At 42.1% G+C, this 24,888-nt stretch overlaps 1 protein-coding gene and 1 pseudogene across 3 annotated transcripts; both read right to left on the reverse strand.

Moving 5' to 3' along the window:
* Window positions 1–24,888, reverse strand: part of LOC113017823 (hemicentin-2-like) — a 129,307-nt pseudogene that overhangs the window by 68,679 nt on the left and 35,740 nt on the right.
* On the reverse strand, window positions 3,847–5,541 carry LOC113017819 (nuclear factor 7, brain-like). 3 transcript variants are annotated; one of them, XM_026160922.1, is made up of 2 exons: window positions 4,179–5,526; window positions 3,847–3,875 (listed from the first exon to the last, which is right to left on the reverse strand). In XM_026160922.1, the coding sequence occupies exons 1-2, from the start codon at window positions 5,524–5,526 to the stop codon at window positions 3,847–3,849; spliced, it is 1,377 nt and encodes a 458-aa protein (XP_026016707.1). The 3 variants fall into 3 exon arrangements, with proteins under 3 accessions (XP_026016707.1, XP_026016708.1, XP_026016709.1); XM_026160923.1 differs by lacking the exon at window positions 3,847–3,875 and adding an exon at window positions 3,961–4,030 and having other exon boundaries at window positions 4,160–5,541; XM_026160924.1 differs by lacking the exon at window positions 3,847–3,875 and having other exon boundaries at window positions 4,118–5,541.

Here is a 24,888-nt window from a genome sequence, read left to right on the forward strand (position 1 = left end):
TCCATTCACTGGTAACATCTCTGTCCATTTGTCCTGCTTCACTGTACTGACTGCAGGTTGGTCCATGGGTGTATCGTGCTGCATTACCATTCCCACAAAAAACGTGTCACTAAGAGCAGTTTCTTCTACTGTGTGTACTCTTTCTTTTTGTTTATTCTTTGAAAAACATTGCTTGGCAAAATGGTTTTGTCCATTGCATTTTTTGCATATTTTACCATAAGCTGGGCATTGTTTCCTTCCATGTTTTGTGCCACATCTTTTGCACAAGAAAGTGTCTTTTGATTCTTTCTGTTCTTTTTTGTACGTGCGCCCTGCCTGCCGTGTATTCACTGCAGCTACAGCTGTACTTTCCATGTCTATTTCCCTCGGCGACCCGCTGAAGGTTTTTGCATGTTGTATTGCGAGCTCGCTGGCATGACATACTTTCACAGCACTTGCTAAAGTCAGATCCGCCTCTCTCAGAAGCCTCTCTCTCATCTTTATATATTTTATTCCAAATACGATCTGATCTCTTATCATAGATTCTTGCAGCTGTCCAAAATTGCATGTTCTTGCCTTTAACTTGAGGTCAGTCAGAAACGTATCAAAACTCTCTGAAGGTTGTTGTATACGTGACCGAAAGACGTACCTCTCAAATGTTTCATTCTTTTTGGGCGAACAGTGTTCATCAAACTTTCTCACTACTTCGTCAAACTTTTCTTTGTCTTCTGCAGTTGCGAACACAAACGTGTTATATACTTCCACCGCTTGTGGACCTGCTACGGTAAGAAGCAGTGCAATCTTCCGTGTATCAGGCTTACTATCTAGGCCGACAGCTTGCAGGTATAGCATAAACCGCTGTTTAAAAGTTCGCCACTCACAGTCCACATTTCCGTTCCAGTTGACGGCATCTGGTGGCTTAACACTGTCCATGATGACCTGCTTTACTGGTTCACTCCTGGTACCATGTCGTGTTTTCAATAAAACATCAGTAGTAGTGAGCAAGCTTCTTTATTTTTTTTTAACGTGGCTCACATCCATGCACGTAAACGTAACCTGCCGCTGCTTCTACAACACAGTATATATCACAATTTGGTTAGACAGCCCCCTAGTGGTGAAGCTGAACTACCCACATAACTCCTATCAACACACTGTGTATGCTAGTTTTCGCTATTACTCCGCCATATTGTGTGAAGATTTTTCTGTTACTATCTGTATAAGTTAACTACTGAAAGACATGCAGTACTTAAAGTATTATTTCATTGCTGTGGAAAGTTAGTGACTGTGTCAGCTAACATGTGCGAGTTAAAAAGATGTTTTTGTCTAATGCTACAGTTCATGTTATCTAAAGTATTCTCATCAGCTAATGCAGCGAACAATAGTGACTTAGTTTGGATACAGTTGTCCTGAGACTGAGTGCATCCATAAGAATATTGTTTTGGTTGTATTGCTTCTGAAACTCAATACAGACGAGTGAGAGTGAGAGCTGCGTGTCTGTGCCGCTCTTTCACCTCTCCTCACTATTTCCCCTGTTTAAGGGCACAACATAAACACTGAGGCTTCAAAATGCAGCATCTACAACACTGTCACTCTGCCTCCACCATGGAGACAGTCTCCATGGTGATGAGTACAACTGGCAGCTGAAACTGTTGTGAACTTCTCCATGAGTCATATTTCCTGTTTCAGAGCTGCTGATTGGCTCTTTGGGCCCTTTACCTTCAGGAGGTCATGGACGAAGTACTGAAGTCGTTTATCACGTAAAAAATATTTTTAGTTTATAATAATTTGATAAATAATAAAATATTAATAAAAACTGGAGTTTTTTTTTAGAACTTAGATTTTAAGCTATTTATGCCTTTTTTGCTGCTCTTTTTTAAACTTATTCCCTTTAAACTGTATTTATTCTTTTTAAAATATATTGGTTATTGCACTGTAGAGGCTGCTGAGGAACAGTATTTCGTTTCAGGCTGTGTAACACGAAATGACAATAACCAATAAAGTCTTGAGAGCTGCCATCATTGTTCCAGCAGGAGGCAGTAAAACACCAAACTGCACCTGTTGTGCTGAAAAGGTGTGACCATGTGCAGTAACCCAGTAAGTTACCTGAATATCTCTCTCTCAGACACACACACACACACACACACACACACACACACACACACACACACACACACACACACACACACACAGTACTGATACTAATGACTCGCTCTCAGATCTATTTGGGTTTAATGTCAGGGTATATTTGTGGATGAAAGTTTTGGTAGGACACATGATGTGGACAGTCTGGTAATCCCAGAATATTTTAATGTAAGAAAACTCCAGACAGCTCTGGAGAAAGTTTCAGAGTAAAAGCCCTGGAGTGTTTTACATGTTATTCTGTTGGATTAAATCTGACGGAGCTGATTCATAAACACTTCACTGCCAGGTATCAGGTGACCTGCAGAGACTGATCCTACAACACTCAGAAACAGAGTAAACCAAACTGCACCACAGTGATCAGACGAAACCTTCCTGACATGAACACAGCTCCTCAGTAAAAACTGTGAACCAGCAGAGAGACTACACCCAGCAACCATACACCACCTCTCTGACACAGTACACCCTCGGGGCAGGTGGTGTCCCCATAAACAGTTTGAGAAGCTCTGATTATTTACTATGTTCAAACAACTGAGTGTCCACAAACGTCTGAGCTCACAGTGAGAGCTGCTGGCACAGTTTGGAGGTGTTCTGCCCCCTGCTGGACACACAGAGCTACAACATGAGGATCAGAGGAGGCTGGTGCTGCTTCACCTTTAGACACAAGAAGGAGGTCAAAAAATGTAGAAACAGAGATTGTTTTTAAACCTGTAAAGGAGGAAATCCTGACGAACCAATCCACAGCCAGAAAAGAAGTCTAACTCTGTGCTGCTCCAATCAGGAATCAGCTCTGTTACTGGTTGAGTGTGTAAAGTCACAGAGTAGCTGGTTTCAAATGTATCTATAAAGTTTATTCACATTTTATTTAGGCTTCAAAAAACAGTCCAAGTTTATTTCTTTGGACTTTGTTCACTTAATGGATGTTTCCCTGCATTTCTATTTTCACACAGTTTATTTCTTACAGCAGGAAAACTGAACAGAATGTATGTAAGAGGTCAGAGTGAGGATGACGTCACTTAATACAGGAAATACATGTTTGTCTGTTTTGATGATGAAGGACTTCTTCAGCTCTGTAAACAGCTACACTTGAGAGGACAGAGGTGATTTCATGGATCAATAACAATGTGTTTATCAGCTTTCATCATCGCAGTGCAGACATGACGTCAGATCTATCAGAGTGAAGGCCGTCTCTCTGATGACGTCACAGAGCAGAGTCCTTCTGTCCAATAAAGGATCTCAGATCAGCTGCTGCCATCTTGTGGCCACAGTTGGTTACTGTCTCTGAAAGTTGTCTCATGTTTCCTGTTGTCCTGCTAACAAAGGCTGGAGCTCATCATGCTGAGAGGGCAGCAGCATTTTGTGGCTCTTCACACATGTTCATTATATTCTGATGATCCTGGATGGAGACAAACTACAGATAAGTGTGTTCAGCCCAACTAGTTTATCTCATTACAGCAGTTTGATGTTTCCCTTTGAATCCCCCTGAAGATCCTGACAGTGAAGCACGTACATAATACTCCAGCCTTTCAACTCTGAGCTTATTTAGTTCTATTAATACACTGAAATCTCATTTGTGTCATGAAGAAAGTCTTTAATCAAACAGAATTCAAAGATCAGAAACATTTCATATATGGAGTTAAACATGAATCATTGTTTCAACAACATATTTATTGTTGTCATAAACAGACAAGAAGACAACAACAAACTGCTCCTCCCATTCAACACATGTCAGTCCATATCCCAGCAAACTAAATCATCTCCATTTACACATCAAATAGAAACATGAATCACTTGTAATGATTAGAAACTTGATAGAACTTCAAATCTAGTTTGGGGAGTCATTCAGTGAGAAACAGTGAAATGATTTTCCATGTGAAAAGGTGGACAGCAGAAACAGAAAGAAAGAGTGAAACTAAAAGAGAAACAAAGAGCTTTGGAACAACGAGGCAGCAGGAGGACAGCTGCAGTTTAACAGCTTCAACTCACTGACAGGAAACAACATTAGAAACATCATCATCCTCAACTCATCTGCTGCACTGACACTGACACCTTCAACGGACACACCTTCACTTTACCAACAGTTTGAATAAATGGAAACATCCTGTGAGTGAAAGTGTGTGTGAAGGTGTGTATGTGTGTGTTAGTATCAGGATCAGAGAACGACAGCTTTCCTCTGTTCCAGTCCAGATTCACTCTGATCCTCTGGAACTTCTTCTCTACTGAGAGAGCAGATTTAGCTGATGGTGACCATGCTGAGTATTCACCTTTATAAAACTCTATTCTCCATAATCCAGACAGTATGTCTCCCTTCCTCTGCACAGACTCTGCTAACACACCCAGTTCCCACCCTGTACTGTCTCCTACATCAACATCCCAGTTGTGAGTCCCTGAGTTAAAGCCCTCAGAGCCCAGGACAGAGCAGTAATAATCACTCCTCTCTGGATTATCAGGAAGCTGCTGCTTCTCTCCTCCTCCTCTCACACTGGTCAGATCTTCAGACAGGATGAGTTCTGGATCAGCAGTGTTTGGGTCCAGAATGAGAGGAGTGTAGGAGACCACGTCCTTCATGTTGTTCCAGATGTTGAAGGTCAGGTTGCCCAGGTGTTTGGCCTGGTCTATCAGAGCTCCTGAGGGCAGCTGTGGATCATCCAGCAGGGGGCAGCGCTGGACTCTTTCCACTGCAGCCTTGTAGTTGTGCAGGAATGAGACGTCTTCAGCTCTCAGCTCCTCCTCTGTGGCTCTGACTGTGTCTGAAAGAGCTGCTATCTCTCTGCTCAGAGCCTCCATCTTCTCCTTCATCATCCCACTCTTCTGCTCCTCTTCCTCCCTCAGTGCAGCCAGCCTGGCCTCCTCTTCCTCTGCTAGAAACTGGTGAAGCTTCTTAAACTGCTCCTTAATCTGCCTCTCTGTGTGTCGGGCCTGGACCTTAATGTGTTCTGCTGTTTGATCAAACTTCACTTGAACTTCTTCACAAACCTTTAACTTCTTCTTTAAGGGCTCCAGAGTTTCCTGAAGTTCCTTCTTGTGTTGTTGTGCAGCTTCATCGATGGGTCTGAATCTCTGATTGGTGTGTTTTTCTGAGTCTCTGCAGATGACACACACTGGCTGCTGATGGTCCAGACAGAAGAGTTTGAGTTTCTCAGAGTGCAGACTGCAGAGAACCTCTGAAGCTCTCTGATCTCTCTCCTGTAAGAACGACTCACACAGGTTCTTTAAAGCCAGACATAAAGGTGGTTCATCCTTTGAAGATCTTCTGTTACAAACTGGACACTCGTGTGTTGGTCTCTCTCTCCACCATCTCTTCAGACAGTCTTTACAGAAGCTGTGGCTACATGACAGAATAACAGGATCTCTGAAGACCTCCTGACAGACCGGACAGCAGAGATCCTCCTCTGATCTGGAAGCCATTGAGTCTGTGAGTGAAGCTGAAAACAGCAGACAGGAAGTACAGTCAGTCCTGGCTCCCCTCCCTCCTCTACCACCTTCACTGAAACTTCCTTTGAGTCGTGTTTTTGCTCAAACTCACATTCAGTGTGTGGAGCGTCAGCAGCTTGAAGCAGCAGTGTTGGAGTTTTCCACTTTTCTCTCCTGTAGCTGGACTCACTCAGAGGAAGCTGCTAGTTTGGTCTGAGTTCAGTCTGATCGTCTGTGCGTCTCTCTTTACTGAGGACGAAGAACTTCCTGTTTCCTGGTTTGTCACATTTGAGTGACGTGAGGGGAGGAGAAAATGTTGCTGTTTGACTTTTAACTAAGGTGTGTTTCAATCCTGCCTGCAGCTCAAAAGCTGTAAAACAGGTTTTGTGTCTTTTCACCTCCACAGGTCACAACATGAAACCTGTTGTGAAGTTTATAAAATAAAGTGTCACTCGGTGGTGCAGCTGTTTGTCAGCTTCTATTTTAGACTTTGTTCTGGTTCTTGTTCAGGTTCCCAGCAGTGGGAGTGTAATGCAGTCACACACACACAGGTGGTGTTAAGGTGGACTCACTTAGTTACAGACAGTGGTGTTATTTCCTGTAACTAAGGGTGTGTTTCACTCCAAAGTTCAGACATTAACCTGCCAGAAGTTGTAAAAGTTACTAATAAAGAGCTTTTATCTCAGAAAGCAGAAAGAAAAGAAATAAGTGTGAAGAGTGCAGCAAAATGTTTTAGTGTGAGCTGGTTCATCTGATCTGGTTGTGTAAAAGTCACTGCATGACACTGAGTTTTACTTCTGTCACGATTAGTGGAGCGGACTCAGGCGCAGACCACAAGTTTCTTCAAATCAAAAGTGAATTTATTTACAGTGTTCTCCACGGTGACTCACACACACACACACACACACACACACACACACACACACACACACAACGGTGTCTGGGAAAAAGGGGTTCCAGGGTCCGGGAGTGAAAGGGGCAGGAGTCCAGGGAGGGGAGATTTCCATACAGCCCTCGCAACCACACACAGCTCCTCTTCTTTCCTCCATCACTCTTGCTCACGCTCAGTCACCGTGCACAGGGAAAACAGGTCCAGGGGAAATCTATACACAGACAGAGAGACAGTTAGTCTCCTGGTTCAGACGTACTCACGAACAAACTTTGCAGAGTGCAGGACGACTGACGCTGATGGCTCAACGATCCAGCGACGAGTAGAGCAGACTCGCCATCTTAAGTAGGACTCCAATTCTCATAATCAGCGGCAGGTGTGCTGATCATCTCCAGGTGCGTGGGCCAGGAGCAGGAGCCCATACTGAGCTCCGCCCCGGCAGGAGAAAGAGAGAGTGGGAGAGGACGAGAGAGAAAGGGAGAGCAGAGGCGAGAGAGGAGAATAAACAAAACAAAGCGCCTGACTGCTGTCAGCTGGAGAGGTGCGGGGACCATGACAACTTCTGTGTTACTGATACTCATCTCTGACTCAGAGAAACGATTTCTCCCCTGTGATGTTCACACAGTGGTGAGTTACATGTGTGTGGAATTTTTCACGTTTTATAGAATTAAATTTCCTCTTACTTTCTTTTTTGTTAACCTGAGTCACTGATCATTTGCAGTATTACAGAGTCTGGCAGTCTTTGCATGATGTCCACGTCACTGTAAGTTTCTAGCTGACTCTCAGGTGTGACAGGTGTGCCAGCAGGAAAGAGTAATAATAACCTGCATCCTGAGGTTTGTCATGCAGGATTAAAGGAGCCAGGCTTTGTTCACACAGCTGGGATTGTATTTTACACTGACCCTGGGTCAGTATAAGTATCATACAGTTTAAACGAAGCACTGAAACTTGCACATATTTATTACAGATGCACTAAAGAAAAACGGGATATTTACCGTCAGTCTGTGGCTGCGATTAAACACTTTACTGGAAACTTTATTAACCAGTAACTTCATCAGTCATGACAGAAGCTAATATTTCTGTGCTAACATCGTTTAAACCAGTGGTTCCCAAACTTTGTTTGCTGGGCCCCCCTTTGTTTTACAAGAAAAATTTCCACCCCCCCTTTGTGCGCATGAACACATCCTCCAACCACACACACCCATATTTTGCTCCATTGCATGTGGCTATTTTCACGCCACGCTGTGCGCCACGTTATTGTTGAGATGAATAGCAGAATGGCAGATAGAGACAAAATACTGTTAATCTTACCATCTTCAGGTTTTATACGCTTACATTCAATTCAATTCAATTCAATTCAATTCAATTCAATTTTATTTATATAGCGCCAAATCACAACAAAAGTCGCCTCAAGGCGCTTCATAGATACAGAGAAAAACCCAACAATCATATGACCCCCTATGAGCAAGCACTTTGGCGACAGTGGGAAGGAAAAACTCCCTTTTAACAGGAAGAAACCTCCGGCAGAACCAGGCTCAGGGAGGGGCGGCCATCTGCTGCGACCGGTTGGGGTGAGAGAAGGAAGACAGGATAAAGACATGCTGTGGAAGAGAGACAGAGGTTAATAACAGATATGATTCAATGCAGAGAGGTCTATTAATACATAGTGAGTGAGAAAGGTGACTGGAAAGGAAAAACTCAATGCATCATGGGAATCCCCCGGCAGCCTACATCTATTGCAGCATAACAAAGGGAGGATTCAGGGTCACCTGGTCCAGCCCTAACTATATGCTTTAGAAAAAAGGAAAGTTTTAAGCCTAATCTTAAAAGTAGAGATAGTGTCTGTCTCCCGAATCCAAACTGGAAGCTGGTTCCACAGAAGAGGGGCCTGAAAACTGAAGGCTCTCCCTCCCATTCTACTTTTAAATACTCTAGGAACAACAAGTAGGCCTGCAGAGCGAGAGCGGAGCGCTCTAATAGGGTGATATGGTACTACAAGGTCATTAAGATAAGATGGGGCCTGATTATTTAAGACCTTGTATGTGAGGAGCAGGATTTTGAATTCAATTCTGGATTTAACAGGAAGCCAATGAAGGGAAGCCAAAACAGGAGAAATATGCTCTCTCTTTCTAGTCCCTGTCAGGACTCTTGCTGCAGCATTTTGGATTAGCTGAAGGCTTTCAGTGAGTTTTTTGGACATCCTGATAATAATGAATTACAGTAGTCCAGCCTGGAAGTAATAAATGCATGAACTAGTTTTTCAGCGTCACTCTGAGACAGGATATTTCTAATTTTAGAGATGTTGCGCAAATGGAAGAAAGCAGTCTTACATATTTGTTTAATATGTGCGTTGAAGGACATGTCCTGGTCAAAAATGACTCCAAGGTTCCTCACAGTGTTACTGGAGGCCAAGGTAATGCCATCCAGAGTAAGAATCTGATTAGATACCATATTTCTAAGATTTTCAGGGCCGAGTACAATAACCTCAGTTTTATCTGAATTAAGAAGCAGAAAGTTAGCGGCCATCCAGGTCTTTATGTCTTTAAGACATTCCTGCAGTTTAACTAATTGGTGTGTGTTATCTGGCTTCATGGACAGATAGAGCTGGGTGTCATCTGCATAGCAGTGAAAATGTATGCTATGTCTTCTAATGATACTGCCTAAGGGAAGCATGTATAATGTAAACAGAATTGGTCCTAGCACTGAACCCTGTGGAACTCCATAATTAACCTCAGTGTGTGAAGAGGACTCTCCATTTACATGCACGAATTGGAGTCTATTAGATAGATATGATACAAACCACTGCAGCGCAGTACTTGTAATACCTACAGCATGTTCTAATCGCTCTAATAGGATATTATGATCAACAGTATCGAACGCTGCACTGAGGTCTAGCAGGACAAGCACAGAGATGAGTCCACTGTCAGAGGCCATAAGAAGATCATTTGTAACCTTCACTAAAGCTGTTTCTGTGCTGTGCTGAGCTCTGAAACCTGACTGAAACTCTTCAAATAAACCATTCCTCTGCAGATGATCTGTTAGCTGTTTGACAACTACTCTTTCAAGGATTTTTGATATGAAAGGAAGGTTGGAGATTGGCCTATAATTAGCTAAGACTGCTGGGTCTAGAGATGGCTTTTTGAGTAAAGGTTTAACTACAGCCAGCTTGAAGGCCTGTGGTACATAGCCGATTATTAGAGATAGGTTGATCATATTTAAGATCGAAGAATTAATTAATGGCAGGACTTCTTTGAGCAGTTTTGTAGGAATGGGGTCTAAAAGACACGCTTACATACACACACAGTTACTGTCCCTCCATTTAGAAAGGCAGAGGCGTCACGATGTGATTATTTTATTGTAGTTGTTTTTTTTTGATGTGTAATAATATTCAACATTACTATCAATGCATTTTCCAAAAAATGCCTCTCTGTGCAAAATGGGTTTAAAAACATAAACAACTGTAGGATCCTGTTTGTCCGTGATTTAAACAGCCCAGCGCTGCTCCTGATGAAGGGAAAACCAATTCTGCAGGGAGACCTACCTCGGCACTTGTGCAGGTGATTTTTCTCTTACTTTCTTTTTTCTGTTATTTACTAAAGAATCTGTCAAAGAAATAATGAATTCTCCACACGTGTTTGAAGGTTGCTGATACGTTCATCTAGCACAGACCTATTGCTGGAACGCCAAGACAATTCTACTACAATGGCAAAGACAAGACGCAAGTCACCAGAGCTCTTTGTGTTGCTCGTGCATGAGGGAGAGAACTGTGACGAGCATCGTTCTCTCTGTTAAGGAATATATTCTAAAATACTTCTTCAGCAAAGACTCAGAGAAGAGAAACACACAGAATTTCTTGCAAGCAAGGGCAGTCTCCGGACTGAGAGACTCGCGCCTGAGAAACTGCCCCGGTCAGAGTGTGGCCCCATAAGATCTTCCCTAAACCTGCTGGTCTCAAAGTCCAGCAGTTCATCAAACCAAAAGGCACTTAGACTAAAACAGACATAGCTACGTTAATCCTACCATAAAACAATAAGACAAGGTACGACCTCTCTCATGCTCCTAGGATGTGGGGTGAACACCCTAGAATGTTACATGCAGCATTCTACCATATGCAAACTTATATCACTAAAAGATTATACTGACTACTAAATACAATTTTCCATTGACACCCTCCAAGTAAGCAAATGAATGTTAACAGTCAAACATAGAAATTAACATTTGCAAAATCGTTCCAGCTTTGTGGTGCATCTCCTCCAGGTGTGTAAATCACACATGCAGAGTGGTTTGAGTTCCTCAGAGCTTCATAAATGTCTCTTCCAGTTGTTTCTATCACTGTCCATATGACCAGAGTCCAAATGTATGCAGACATGGGTATAACAAACACACCAGTTAGTTTTGCTGTTTGTCAATGTGGCTTTCAGTTATCTTCAAGGCTGCAGGCCTTTGTCAGCACTTCTGTTTTATGGCCTCTATCAACCCTCATCACCTCATTTCATGCATTCTTCCTGTGGGGGATACTTATGACTCCTCTATTGTCCTTTCGTCTCTGCAGAAAACCTTTTTTGGAAAGGGTATTGGATTCAATGATTTTACTGCTGTTGTAACCCCACCTGTTGAGTCACTTCAGCAGTCTTGTTCATGATGCAAATGACAACAACAATGACACAAAGGAAGACCCTCTTCAGAGTGTCAAAGCATGCATAGCACAGTGACACAGCATTAGGTGATGTTCATAGGAAACTGCTGTCAGTCATTCCCCGTCACCACCATAGCTTCTGCTTTCTGTTCACAGAATCATGATGCCATCCTTGAACTTCCTCTCTGCACTGTCGATTGGAGCTTGGAACGCTCCCCTCATCCTTCAGAATCCATCTGTTGTCCACAATCTCCTCGTGATTACCTCTGGAAAGCCCCGTGGCACAGCTCTCCATCCAGTGCAGCTTTATGGTCATTGCTGTGGTTCCAGAATCTTCTCATGATGACCAGTAGGTCCCCAAACAGCATGACCTTTGACCTCAACCCCTGCCTGGGCTGTCAGCTATGGTCCCTACTTCTCGCTGGGTCTCTGAAGATTTCTCAGGAGATTCCACCCTTGGGATCATTTCTTCCAGCAATGCTCTGCTGCACCTGCATCTCCTCACTAGAGGAAAAACTTCTATTTGGAAAACATGTCAACCATCATCAAACCAAAATTTCCTTTCAGTTCAGTGAACTTCACTTATCAAAAAATATAATTATTTATTATTTATTAATTATATTATTCGTTTATCACATTTTCACTTTCACTTATTGACCATCAAAGTGTTTATTGTCTTTACCCAAATAATTGGAGCAGAACTTAAAATCTATAAGCTGTAAAAACTTTATATTTGAAGACTGAAAGAGACCCAGGAAGTGGTCACAGGACGAGGGTGACAGACTGTCTGAAGCAGTTAGAACAAGACAAGGCTGTTGGACCAGGTGTGCTTGCTTTTGAAACTGTGTCTTAATTCCACCTGTTTCACATACAAGGGTCAGTTCTACAGGCAGGAACGTGGGTGTGCCGTGGGCTCCCCAGTTTCACCCATTGTGGGCAACTTGTATATGAAAGACGTGGGAAAGAGGGCTTTGCTATCCTACCCTGAAACACCACCAAGTCATTGGTTCAGGTATGTGGATGACACCTGGGTGAACACACAAACCTCCATCTCTGGTTTCTTTGACTGGAGGGTGTTGAGGATTTGATGCTTTCACAACACTGTATGTGATGTCACTGGTGATGTCATCTTCTCCATCTGCTGAAATGAGTTAAAGTAAACACTTTTATGATTTAAGAATCTAAATGGACCAAATTATGATGACAGAATGGAAACAAAATACCACGATGAATAAGAATGAATATGTACAAACCTTCAAGTTTCCTGTGAACACATCGTCTCACCAGCAGAACCAGTAACACCAGTAGAATCACAACATAGACTACATATAAGTAAATCTTATAAGGCTTACATGATTTACTCATGAAAGTGGCCACTTTCTCATTACTGTCATATATTGTTTTAGTAAGTAATTCAAAGAACTGTTTAGACGGAGCCAAAGTTCAGTAGAGATAGTTGTGATTGGGAAAGCTCAGAGATATTAAAAGAAGCACTGAGGCTCCATCCCCACCAGAGATGTGACACGCCTCGTCCCTTCGCTAGAATCTGTAGCGAGGGATTGGTTCACCAGAGACCTCGCTCCTGGCTGCTGCCCAGCACACATTGCACCCTGAAGATTCTTGTTTGTTTGCAAAGAAAATTAATATCACTCTCTCTGTCCAAATGCTGTACGTCCACGATTTTAGCTACTTTGTTAGGCTACTTTACTTTTCTAAGGCTTAAGTAAATTCAGGCGTGATCCCCAACAATGTCAGAGTAAGAATCTGCTTAGATACCATATTACTAAGATTTTCAGGGCCGAGTACAATAACCTCAGTTTTATCTGAATTAAGAAGCAGAAAGTTAGCGGCCATCCAGGTCTTTATATCTTTAAGACATGTGTGTTATCTAGCTAACATGTAGTGAGTCGTTTAATCTTTAAATGACATTTGTAGAATTTGCCCACTTCCTCTCACCCACCAGTGAAAGGAGAGGAAAGGGAGAGAATCCTGTGCATACACAGAAATGAACAGCTGGCAGAATTCAATTCAATTCAATTTTATTTATATAGCGCCAAATCATAACAAAAGTTGCCTCAAGGCGCTTCATAGATACAGAGAAAAACCCAACAATCATATGGCCCCCTATGAGCAAGCACTTTGGCGACAGTGGGAAGGAAAAACTCCCTTTTAACAGGAAGAAACCTCCGGCAGAACCAGGCTCAGGGCAGAAAGTGGACCCTCGAACAAATGCTCATCCTCTGAAAAGGTCTGCAAATGTTTTCACTGTCAGTAGCAGTAGTTTCCACTGAACCAAATAATCCTAAAAATGTTTTTAAACCTTAAACCTATGAAGGCTGCAGGCCACAACGTGCTGGTCAAGCAACAAAGTTGTTCTTCATATTACTAAAATGTTGGAGCTTGTGCCTCTTCAGATGTTTGCTCTTCTTACTTGCAAATAGCCGAGGGGAAATGCCCGAAACCTCAGTCCTGATTCCACAGCTTTATTACATCAGCCTGGTAGAAAATAATTTTTCACTATCAAATCAGGCCACCAGGGGGCGGAGCGGTCCCAGAAGTTCAGTCGTGAGTAATATCTAACCTCTCCTCTTCCTCGCAGCTCGTCTGATCGTGAGTCCCAACAGCTCTGATGTCTCTGAGGGAGATGTTTTGACTGTAATCTGTGAGGAGGACCAAAGCTTTTCTGATTGGACTGTGAGGAGAAACACAAGCAAACTGCAGAGGGCTGAGTGTGGAGATGGGCGGGGACAACAGCAACGTGATCAATCATGTTCAATCAGTACGCTGGTGCCTCACGACACCGGAGTTTACTGGTGTGAGTCCAGTAATGGTGCCATCAGTAACCTGGTTAATATCACAGTCACTGGTAAGCTGATCACTCTCACTTTACTTCTTATTGCATCCACAAATTGAGCTGAACATGCAGGTACATAGATTCTGTGCTGTTCTTCACTGATCACCTACCTGACTGACAGAGTAATGAAGGACTTCCCTCCCTCGGTGCTTCTTAATGTGTGAGGATATTCTCCATTACTGAGTTAAGACTTCCTTATTTAGATCTAAGCTCTGGATTATCTTGCACGTCTCGTGGCTCCCAAATGTCTCTTAAGTTATTATCCTCTGTAGCCTCATACTTTAGCTTTACTTGGCAAATGTGAATGCTTTGTGTGCTGACAAACCCTTTTGCATGTAGTGTTTTTATGAAAAGCCTTATAATTGCCTAATTCTGTGTTTTTGTTCTGTTACAAAAGCAGGCATTCTTACTGTTGTTTAATATTTTAATCAAACCTTTAAGTTTAATTCAGCACAAAAAGCCCCACTGTAAACAAATCCACAGAACAGAACCAAACTCAGCAGCCAAACAGTTTGTCCTCAGTGCAGGTTGACATTCAGAAAAACCAGCTGCCTCAGCTTGGATGGGCTGATGTGGTTTCTCCTTAGTATCTGCCCAGTTTTTGAGAAGACCCTCCAAAGGAACAGATGTTGCCACAATGCACAGTCTCCCCTCCATCACCTTCAACAGGTAGGGAAAGACTGTGGCCTTGGCCTCCCACCAGCTCTGTGGGCCTTCTCCTTGTTGGATGAGGGGCTCCTCAAGATAACATTTCATCTCCATCATAACATCAGCTGTAGTATTTCTCTTTGCAGCATCTCCTGCAGCTCTTTCATCAAAGAGGCTCCACACAGCAGACGTCTGTGGCTCCTCCTTCACTTGGCCCTGTAATGGTGGAGCTGGGTGGGAGTGCACTTTGCTGCTGCAGTTATTCTCTGAAGTGCCTCATCAACAGCTCTGTTGTCACTGAATGCAAGCTTTTTAAATCTACCATCCAGTGATGCAGCTTCTGAGTGGACGGTGTTGAACTCCACACACAGAAACTTTTCACACTCACTGCTAATTTTGTTTTACAGTGAAGCCACTCTGCTCTGCTAGTCCCAATATCTTTCACCTGCAGCAGATGCTGCTTCGTTTGCAGCTGTCAGTCATATTTCTGTGTTTTTGTGTCGCACTCTCCTCCACACTGCTGTCTGTCATCTCACAGGTATGATGTGCGGAGCGATGCTGAACTTCCAGTCCCAGCGTTTCATGTTGCAGGATCAATTCCCATATGAAAATATCAATATCTAATTTGATTACATTTGTTTTTCATCATAAATATGACAGACAAAAGTAAATTCAGCAATTAGCGGGATGGTCTGCGATACCCTGTTAACAGGAACTACACTCACCACCTCTCATTCATGTGCGTGTTACGGCTCTGCAAGAGTGTGAGCCAATGAGAAACCAGAGGCACAAAACTTTAGACCACAAAACACACAATCTGATGTTGGTTTGTAAAGATGTTGCTGATGAGACTTTGTAGAAAGCAGCTGGTCTGAGTGATGTGATCAGAGTGCAGCAGATAATGTCTGACAGCAGTTTGAAGAGCAAATGGATTCTGTTCTGTTCTTCATCATCACCTACCTGACACCTCACAGCTGTTTCTCACCTGCAGGTCAGCCAGGAGGATCTGTTGGACTGAAGGTCAGCCTGTCAGTTCCTGCTGTGCTTCTTGTTGCTGCTGTTTTCTTGATGTAGAGAAAACAAAAACAACAAAGAATCAGGATCCAGCCTCATGTTGAGCTGCAGCAAAATAAAATGTCTGAATCTTTTTAAATCAGCACTCTTAGTCTCCCGCTGGTGGTTTCAGCGTTGTCAGTGAACCTGGGGAACATGAGATGATGCTGGTAACAGAAATCAAAGGTAGTGAACAGCAGACAGGGATCAGCTGCAGGTTTAATACACGTCCTGAATTTGGTTTAGTTTGAAGTTTCTGTAAAATAAAACCAAACGTTGTGATTTGTCTCTTTATGAATAAAGTTGAATTGAATTTCTCTCTGAGCTCCTGCTTCTGTTGTCTGTCAGTGATTTTATCAGTTGGACATCAAGTAAAACTTTGGATAAAATGAAAACTGTTCACACAGTGTCTGTAAATCCACGGGTGAAAATAACACATGTAACATTCACACAAGTCCACGAGTGATTGAATGAAATGTGATCATGGAAAAATAAATTCAAAACTATTCAAGACTTTTACCATTAACTGTCATTCTATTATGAAGTAACAGGAAGGTAATAACACTATAATATAATAATAATAAAGAAAATTAAAAAATATGGTATAACAGAGCTCACTGCCTCACACTGTCGATAGCAGCATTTCTTTTTAACCTTATTTCATTTAAGGCTCAGACGATCATCTGTTTTCACTTAAAGTAGTCTAGCTCTGATATCACTTTAGCCTCTGGATGGAGGATTTGCTATGTTAACTTATAGATAATAAACTCAACGTATTACAGACCAAAACCAAACACGTCCGTAGTATAAGACTGGATTTAACTCCCTTCACACCTGTCTCGACACAACAGTCAGGTCAGTCCCTTCCCTTTTAAGAAATCCACCTTAAATGTATTTTAAATGTAAGTGATGCAAAATGAATTTAATATTTTATCTTTAGTTTGTCAGGTAGCATCAGGTCAGATGGATGATGTTGGGTGAGATGGAGCAGACAGAGATGTCATCACAGCTGAGAGGAAGCAAAAGCCTCAACATCCAGGCTTAAAAGTGATGTAGGGAGCTAAAGCTAAAGCTCTGCTTTCTTTGTGTGCTTGTGCTAACAGCAACTAATGAGAAATGTGATGACAATTGTCCAGCTTTGTCCTTTTATATTCTACCAAATGTGAAGTGAACCTGTGGTTATACAGTAACGATAAGAGCATCTTTATTAGTCCCACATGTGGGAAATTTGTTTTGTTACAGCAGGAAGTGGACAGTGCAGTTACATAGCAAACATGAGAGAACCCTGGAATAGAATAAGAAACTGTACACAACTGTACCCAATAGAATAGAATAGAATGATAGGATAAAAATAGAATACACATGCTACATACAACTGAGTACAAACACAACGTTGTCAGAAAAAGAGTGTTACACTTAGTCCTATTGCACATGTGTGTGTTTGATCAGCTGCAAAGTCTTTGTGGTGGAGTCTGACAGCAGAGGGGAGGAAATCTCTCCGCCCACATCGTGGGTGCTGCAGCCACTGAAGGAGCTGCTCTGAAGCGCTATAAAGGTTTGTGATGATCAATACAGGTTTACAGCTCAGATCATACTGAGTTCATTATGACTGATATAAATATGTGATAGAATAATAATAAATCGAGTAAATTGTGATTGACAAACAGTTTTAAAGAGAAAGTTTGTTAGTTTAAATTGTGTGAAAGGTCAGAGATGGAGAGAACACCAGGCTGGGGCTGAATATCAGTGTATTACATGCAAATCTGATTGGATGACAGGACAGAGCATAAACTGAAGCTGGCATGGATGTTCTGGGTCTCCTGCCTCTGTGAGATCAGCAGGTCAAAGATTCAATAGCAAAACTTGGTTGTTCCAGCAGCGACGCCGAGGGCAGTGAGCTCTAAAAGCCTCCCAGATGAAAACGTGCCCGATCGAGAGGTGATCTGCTGCTGATGGGTGACGAACCTACTCAGGTCTCCAGCTCTTATCAGAGGAGGCAGTGAAGACACCTGAGCTTCAAGGCAGTCGGGCTGGGCGAGTCTGTGATTACATACTTTTATCTAAGTACAATCTGAGTATTTTACCTGTAAGTAATCTTACAGTATTATGTTATATTGTGAGTCCTTCTTACAGATCTTCCTAGGTTGAAAATGAAACAGTACTAAATGTAACAAGTAGACAGCAGCACTAAAGTCATCAGTTTAATGGACACAGAGGAAGCTTTTCAAAGGCTTAAGAAGAATAACATGATGCTAGAACATCACATTTTATAATATGACAGTAAAAATAACTCACAGAGATCATCTTCTATGTTTTCCTCCATAAGGGCGGTGAGCCTGGGTCCAGCTATTTGAGTGGTGCCTTGTTTTGGTGAAGCTTTTGAATTGCTTGGCCTTTGAGGCCTGCATGGAGCTCAGGCTGACACTAAGCACAGGAAAGGCCCACAGTGGGTGCACACACAGGATACAGATCTGTCAGTTCATGATCAACAACCACTGACCAAAGCCCACTGATCTCTGACCTCCCAGCCCATTCTTCCTTCAGTGGGCTGCTTTCAGTCATTATGCAAATGTTCTGTTTATAAGATTGAGGAAACCTGCAGTCAAACAACATATAAGAACATAAGATGGAAACAAACAGAGTGAAACAGAGTTTGTTTCCTTCCTGGTTTCCTGGTTTTCGTATGTTTGTCACACTTAAATGTTTCAGATCAAACACATTAAAATATTAAACAAAGAAAACACAAACTGAAGTTTGTAAATGAAGATGTTTGTTATTAAGGGAACAAATCCAAAGCTACATCATCCTGATCTGAAACATTTAATAAGTGTGACAAACATACAAAGAACAGGAAATGAGTTTGAGCAGCTGTAATCAAACTGTCAACCTTCACACGTTTTACTAAAACCTTTAATTCTCCACTAACATCACTTTGTATCCACGGTCACTCTAATGGACCCTAGAAAATAAGATAAAACACATTCAAAGACTATTTTGTGTTGAGAAGAAGTTTCTGGCTCTTATTCTATTTTCTAAAGGAGGCAAACAGCAAACAGGACTCTCCAGCTGCCCCGGAGCAGATTGTAATCATTGCTCTAGACGAGCTTCATCATGTTGCAGACACACCTTCATGCTCAGGGCAGCCGTTACCTGTGTGCCCAAACTGAGTCTATAACAGTTTGTAAACTCTGTCAAATTTGATACGATGGATTTACAAACCACGGAGAACAAAGTACAAGCTGTCTCCCAGTGGGCTGGACTTAAGGAGGAAAAGTCACACGAGGCAGGAAAAGTCACATGAGGCATCATCAGTTTCTTTCTGTCCTTGATCATCTGTTTTTCATCATGCTGGGTAACAGTGACTTTATGCAACATCAGGCTCAGCTTTATTCAGCTTTGAATACTTTACAGACCTTTCAATTGTTTTTTTACGTTTTTTTCTCTGGTTTTGTTTTCTTGTGCTAAAACCCCTCTCATATTTTCTGCAGATCAGATTAATAAGAAGAGCAACAACAACAAGAAGCACAGCAGAAACTGACAGACCAACTATCAGTCGAGCAGATCCATCCTCCTTCCCTCCGTCCTCCTTCTCTCCAGCCTCCTTCCCTCCAGCCTCCTTCTCTCCATCCTCTGTGTGTCCTCCTGGCTGACCTGCAGGTGAGAAACAGGTGTGAGGTGTCAGCTGTCAGGTAGGTGATGAGTGAAGAACAGAACAGAATCCATTTCCTCTTCTAGTTCAGGAGAACAGAGTAATACAAACTATTCACAATATGTATAAAGTGAGAAAATACTGGTGGATTTTTCGAGCTTCTTGAAAGGAAACAGATGTTCTGACTAAACATGACTAAAACTGATCCAGCTGTTCTTTATTATTTGACTGGATTAAACGTTTTAAACAAACTTGAAGAAGTCCAGCTCCTTACAATAGTTTTTTACAGTTGTTACACAGACAAACTGTATTATTGTCAGGGTCCTATGTCTGAGCGACCCAGGATCCCTGAGCAGTTATGGACCTGTTATATTACATGTATTTTTGGTGTTGCTGCCCCTCTTCTCCATGTTTGTAGATATGAGTGTGTGTGTGTGTGTGTGTGTGTGTGTGTGTGTGTGTGTGTGTGTGTGTGTCTGAACTCTTGTTTACAGGCACCTTCAGGCCTGGTGGGTGTGGCCCTGCTAGGGGACTGGCAACACCCGAAGCCACACACCTGCTGCTGATCAGGGCTCGCCGGGGGAGCTACTTAGGAGAGTCTTGGAGCTCCCACAGATGTGGGATTACTGCGTGAGACTCCCAAGTCAGAGTGAGTGAGTGAGTGAGTGAGTGAGTGAGTGAGTGAGTGAGTGAGTGAGTGAGTGAGTGTCCCCGCGGGGTCAGTGTTTAACGGCTGCCTCTATTGTTTTCCTACAGGAGGAACATGGAGAGGAAGAACAGCACGCACAGGGTGTGCAGAGTCACGACAGTGGGGAGCACGAACACGGACGCCAATAGACACACACGGTAGCCTTGGGGAGCACGGGGATTAATTGTGCATCGATATTTACCACACTGTAAATAAACGCTTCCAGATCAGTAACTCTGCTCAGCTGGTCTCATTACAGCGAGAGGGCAGCCATGTTTTTAACACAGCTGCAGTAAAGATACTTTACAATAAGCACTGCCTGTGTTCAGATAAACTGCCAGCTTAGTTTGATTTGATCTAAACCTGACAGAGTGACAGCAGCCGTCCTCTCTCTGTAACAGCAACAACATGCAGGGAGTCTGCTCAGCTACACATGGATTAAACTCTGAGGTTAAACTATCAGGACATAATAGAAGTCAGTGAATTAATAAATAACAAACTAGCTCAGCTGGAGTCTCACATTGTCACAGATGAGGATGATAACACTGACTCCAGAGTGAGCAGGACACATCTGTGCTAAAGAAAACTGATGGAGGCCAACTGAGTGTGGGTGGATGCTGGACTACCAGCCACAAAGACAACAGCTGGAAACATCTGTCTACCTCTGACATCCACCAGCTCATCCATACAACAAACAAACATCAACAACCAGGAAGCAGCTTCACCTCTGATCACACACACTCAGCTCTACTCACTCACCTGGAGGAACAACCAGGTATACGAAGCTGATGTTCATCCATGACCTTGTTTCGTTCATGAACACACGACACATGTATGTTCCAGTGTCATTAACCGTCACATCCTTCAGAATCAAAGACACGTCTCCACCCTTCATCTGTCTGTCCTGCAGATCCACACGGTTCTTAAAAGATGGATGCTGGTGTGTTGAATCAGAGGGACCATGCTGGTACAAAAGCACATAATCTGGCTTCAGGTCAGATCTTGTCCAGTTTAAAACTGTAACTGTGTTGTTTGGAGCTCGACATGTCAGAGTGACGTCCTGTCCAGACTCAGCTGTGATGATCTTTGGGTCTGAAAGAGGAAACAACACAGAGCAGAGAGGTTAAAGGTCAAAGTACAATTATGATCAGAATGATTGACTTTAAATATTTTGTTTATTTCCTTTGACATTTGAGTTTTTAGTCATGTTGGATTTAATGAACCTCTGAACATCCAGCAGGTCACCAGTGACCCACTGAGGGGGAATTTTAGCCTCATGCTAAACATGCAAAGTGTCAGAAACTACAGGGTGGCCTTTTGTTGTGGGCAGTCTGAGGTACACCTGTGCACTACTCATGATGTCAGATCAGCATCCTGATGTGGCACACCTGTGAGGTGGGATGGATTATCTCAATATAGCAGATGTGCCCACTACCACACATTTGGACTGATTTGTGACCACTGTTTGGGAGGGATGGTTATATTGTGTATCTGGAATGAATTTTAGGTCTCTACGTCCATCCCATGGGGAATGGGAGCAGTAACAAAGGTGTTGCGTTTATATTTTTGTTGAGTGTATATAGACATAGTATATTGTTACACACTTGTAAATGTCTCATTGGAGACTGGCACACACATTATTTTGCAACAACTAAATAATATAAAATATTTGAACCATCAGAACATTTTAACAAATACAATATTGTAAATAAAAGATTACAGGGGCAGGGTGCCTTGTTTTTGTCGATAAAGCTTTTCATGTCCCTAAAAGTGCTATTTTTTCTCCTGCTTAAAAATTTGGTTAGTGACAGTCCCTGGATAAGCAGAGGAAGATGGATGGACTAAATTTGCTTAGTCCATCCATCTTCTATAGAGCTGAGGTGTCAGATTCTGTGTAATATTATGCCACAATCCTGTGAGGAATCAGGATGATTTTGTTGTGTTTTACGCTTTGGAGGGACAAAATAACGTCAGGTCTGCTGGATTAAAAAATTATTTTGTGAGATCATGCTTATGTGAAACTAGTGGAGACGTTTCTACATAATACACACAGTTTGGACACAGCTTTTCATTTTTACTTCTTTTTACTTTATTTTTACTTCTTTATTTTGTAGATTGTTACTGAAGGCACCAAAACTCTAAATGAACACATGTGTAATTTTGTAGTAAAGAAAAAAGAATGAAATAACTCAAATATGTTTGTTATGTTTATGTTATATTTTTTTAAATAGTCAACCTTTGCTTTGATCACTGCTTTGCACACTCTTGGCACTCTGTTGAGGAACTTCATGAGGTATTCAGCTGTGTTAAGGAAGAAACGCTTTTATAAGGTTTATGTTCAGCAGTCATTGATCAATGATTCCTCTTCCTGATTTGTTTGCTTGGTTTACATACCAAGCAAACATACTTTATATACATTAAAGTATATGTTCATATTTTACTCTTAATAGGAAAAGAACAAAATGTACTACTCGCTCTGTCTCTAGAAACAGGAAGTTCACCCTGTGACATTTACCGCGAGAGATTAACACACACACACACACACACACACACACACACACACACACACACACACACACACACACACACGTATGCAAAATTAAAGGAAACTGCTATGCTTGTTTCACCCTGCTTACTATAAATAAAGACAAACTACTGCAGCTCGGTGTGAGTGAGTCTCTCTCTGAGCTCTCACCCGTGCAGCACGTTAACTGTCTCCAAGTGTCTCAGTGTTGTTTATTCACCTAACTGTTTGATAACTGTAAATCTCTAACAACCTGAAATATTATTGTTATTATTATCTTAAAGTAATATTATTATTGCTTCTAGGCTGGACTAATGTAGTTCATTATTATCAGGATGTCCTAAAAACTAACTCCAAAGGCTGAGTGAGTTCTGAACAACCAAAAAGCTCAATCAGACCAATGTTTTGCCACTAAGCAACATCCTCCAGCAGAACTCTCTGTATCAGGTTGGTCCTGATGCACAAACATGTTTTAGATGGACTCAGCGGTTTAACATTAAGATGTTATTATGAAAGAAAAAAAGTTTTGCTCTGACAGCTTTTCTGAGAGATCTAATAAGATCCCAAACACATTGACCTCTTTGTAGAACATTATTAAATAAGCATATTATTTAACCTTTTAAACATTTTAAACACTGGGTTGTGAATAGAAGATGGAAAAACAAAACAACTAAAACAAAGAGAAAAAAGCTACGCAGCACACAAACTCTGGAAAGGGGACCTTTATGTCACTGAGCACATTATTATGTATGCATTAATAAATAACAACTTAATAAAGATATTACACTCTTAATTTGTCGTTCTGTCACGGCTGGGGCGGCAGTCGTGTGGAGGGTGAGAAAGGAGGATCCAATAGCAGACAATGGCGGAGGTGCAAGTGGGTTTTATTTACAGTGCACAAAACCAAGGTGTGGGCAGAACCGAACATAAACCTAAACTGGGAAACCTAATGCAAAAATGGAGGACATGAAGGGAGGAGCAGAGAGACACGAAGAAACATGGAACAGTGCAGACTACACGGGAGGTTCACAGAGAAATACAGACGACGCCACGAGAAGCAGACACCAACTATAAATACACACACCAGGTAATCAGGAAATGGCACACAGGAGGGGACACAGCTGGAACTAATGGGCATAACGAGACAGGGGAGAGGTAAAACTGAACACACTGACATGAGACATGAACTTTCAGAATAAAACAGGAAACTAACAGACACAGAGAACCAGACAGGACACTGAACTTGACAGGCAGACTCATGAGCAGACACAATAACACCATGGACAGACAGAGGGAACACAGAGAAGTGGGAGCAGGCAGGCAGAGAACAGAAACCTAACAAATGGCAAAATCACAACAGAATACACACTTGGAATGAACAAAAGCATAAGAAAACACAAAACACTGAGTCCTCAGACTCAGGACCATGACAACTCTAAAGCAATAGGTAACCCAAGTTGTTTCAGTACCTTGCCATTCCGGGTTTCTAAACAGTTCCAATATCTTGGAATAAATGTCACTCAGGATTATTGTGGTTTATTTAAACACAATCTCTCTAAACTATATGATGAAACCAAAAATAACAGACAAATGGATTAATCTACCAATTTCACCAGCAGGGAGGATAAACATTGTTAGAATGAATATTCTTCCCAAATTCTTATTTTTATTTCAGTGTATCCCTATTGTGATTAATAAAGCCTTTTTTAATAAATTAGACTCCTTAATATCCTATTTCATATGGAACAGAAAGAATCCAAGAATCAAGAAAAGCTACCTGCAGAGACCGACATGTCAGGGAGGGATGGGGTTACCATGCTTCCGTCTGTATTATTGGTCATGTAATGTTCGTTCCATGTCGTTTTGGTTGCGGACTAAGGGGGCCGACTGGACAATGATGGAGAATGAAAGCTGCTACCCCTCCTCATTAGAAGCTATGATCTATTCAGCTCTCCCTATCCCTAAACATGACTTTAAAAATCCTGTAGTCTCTCATACAATTAAAATCTGGACACAGATAAGGAAACATTTCGGGTGGAAGGAAGCTTCCATACTAACTCCACTCATGAATAACGCATCATTCGCACCATCACTCTCAAACATTTCCTTTCTCCAATGGAACCACAAGGGGCTGCACTCAATAAAGGATTTATTCATCAACAAGGTTTTTCCCACATTCCGGCAACTGCAAGAAAAATTTGACTTGCACAGTAATGACTTTTTCAAATACTTACAGATCAGAAGCTTTGTAGGGAAGCTTTTTCCATCTTTTCCAGGTCGGCCCCCAGACTCTGCCTTAGATAACTTATTTCAGTTTGATCCACTCAAGAAAGGACTAATAACAAAAATTCACAACGCTTTGTCACAACTGGATGGAACTGTCACACTTGACTATCTGAAAGAGGCCTGGCAGCG

Source organism: Astatotilapia calliptera, unplaced genomic scaffold, assembly GCF_900246225.1.
Source record: "Astatotilapia calliptera unplaced genomic scaffold, fAstCal1.2 U_scaffold_21, whole genome shotgun sequence".
NCBI lineage: Eukaryota > Metazoa > Chordata > Actinopteri > Cichliformes > Cichlidae > Astatotilapia > Astatotilapia calliptera.

Excerpts from the sequence above, each read along its gene's own strand:
- LOC113017819 (XM_026160923.1), bottom strand. The coding sequence starts at position 5,526 with ATGGCTTCCAGATCAGAGGAGGATCTCTGCTGTCCGGTCTGTCAGGAG. Across the intron at positions 4,031-4,159 it reads TGTCCGTTGAAGGTGTCAGT|TTTCACTCTTTCTTTCTGTT; the intron begins GTCAGTGCAGCA and ends TTTCTCTTTTAG.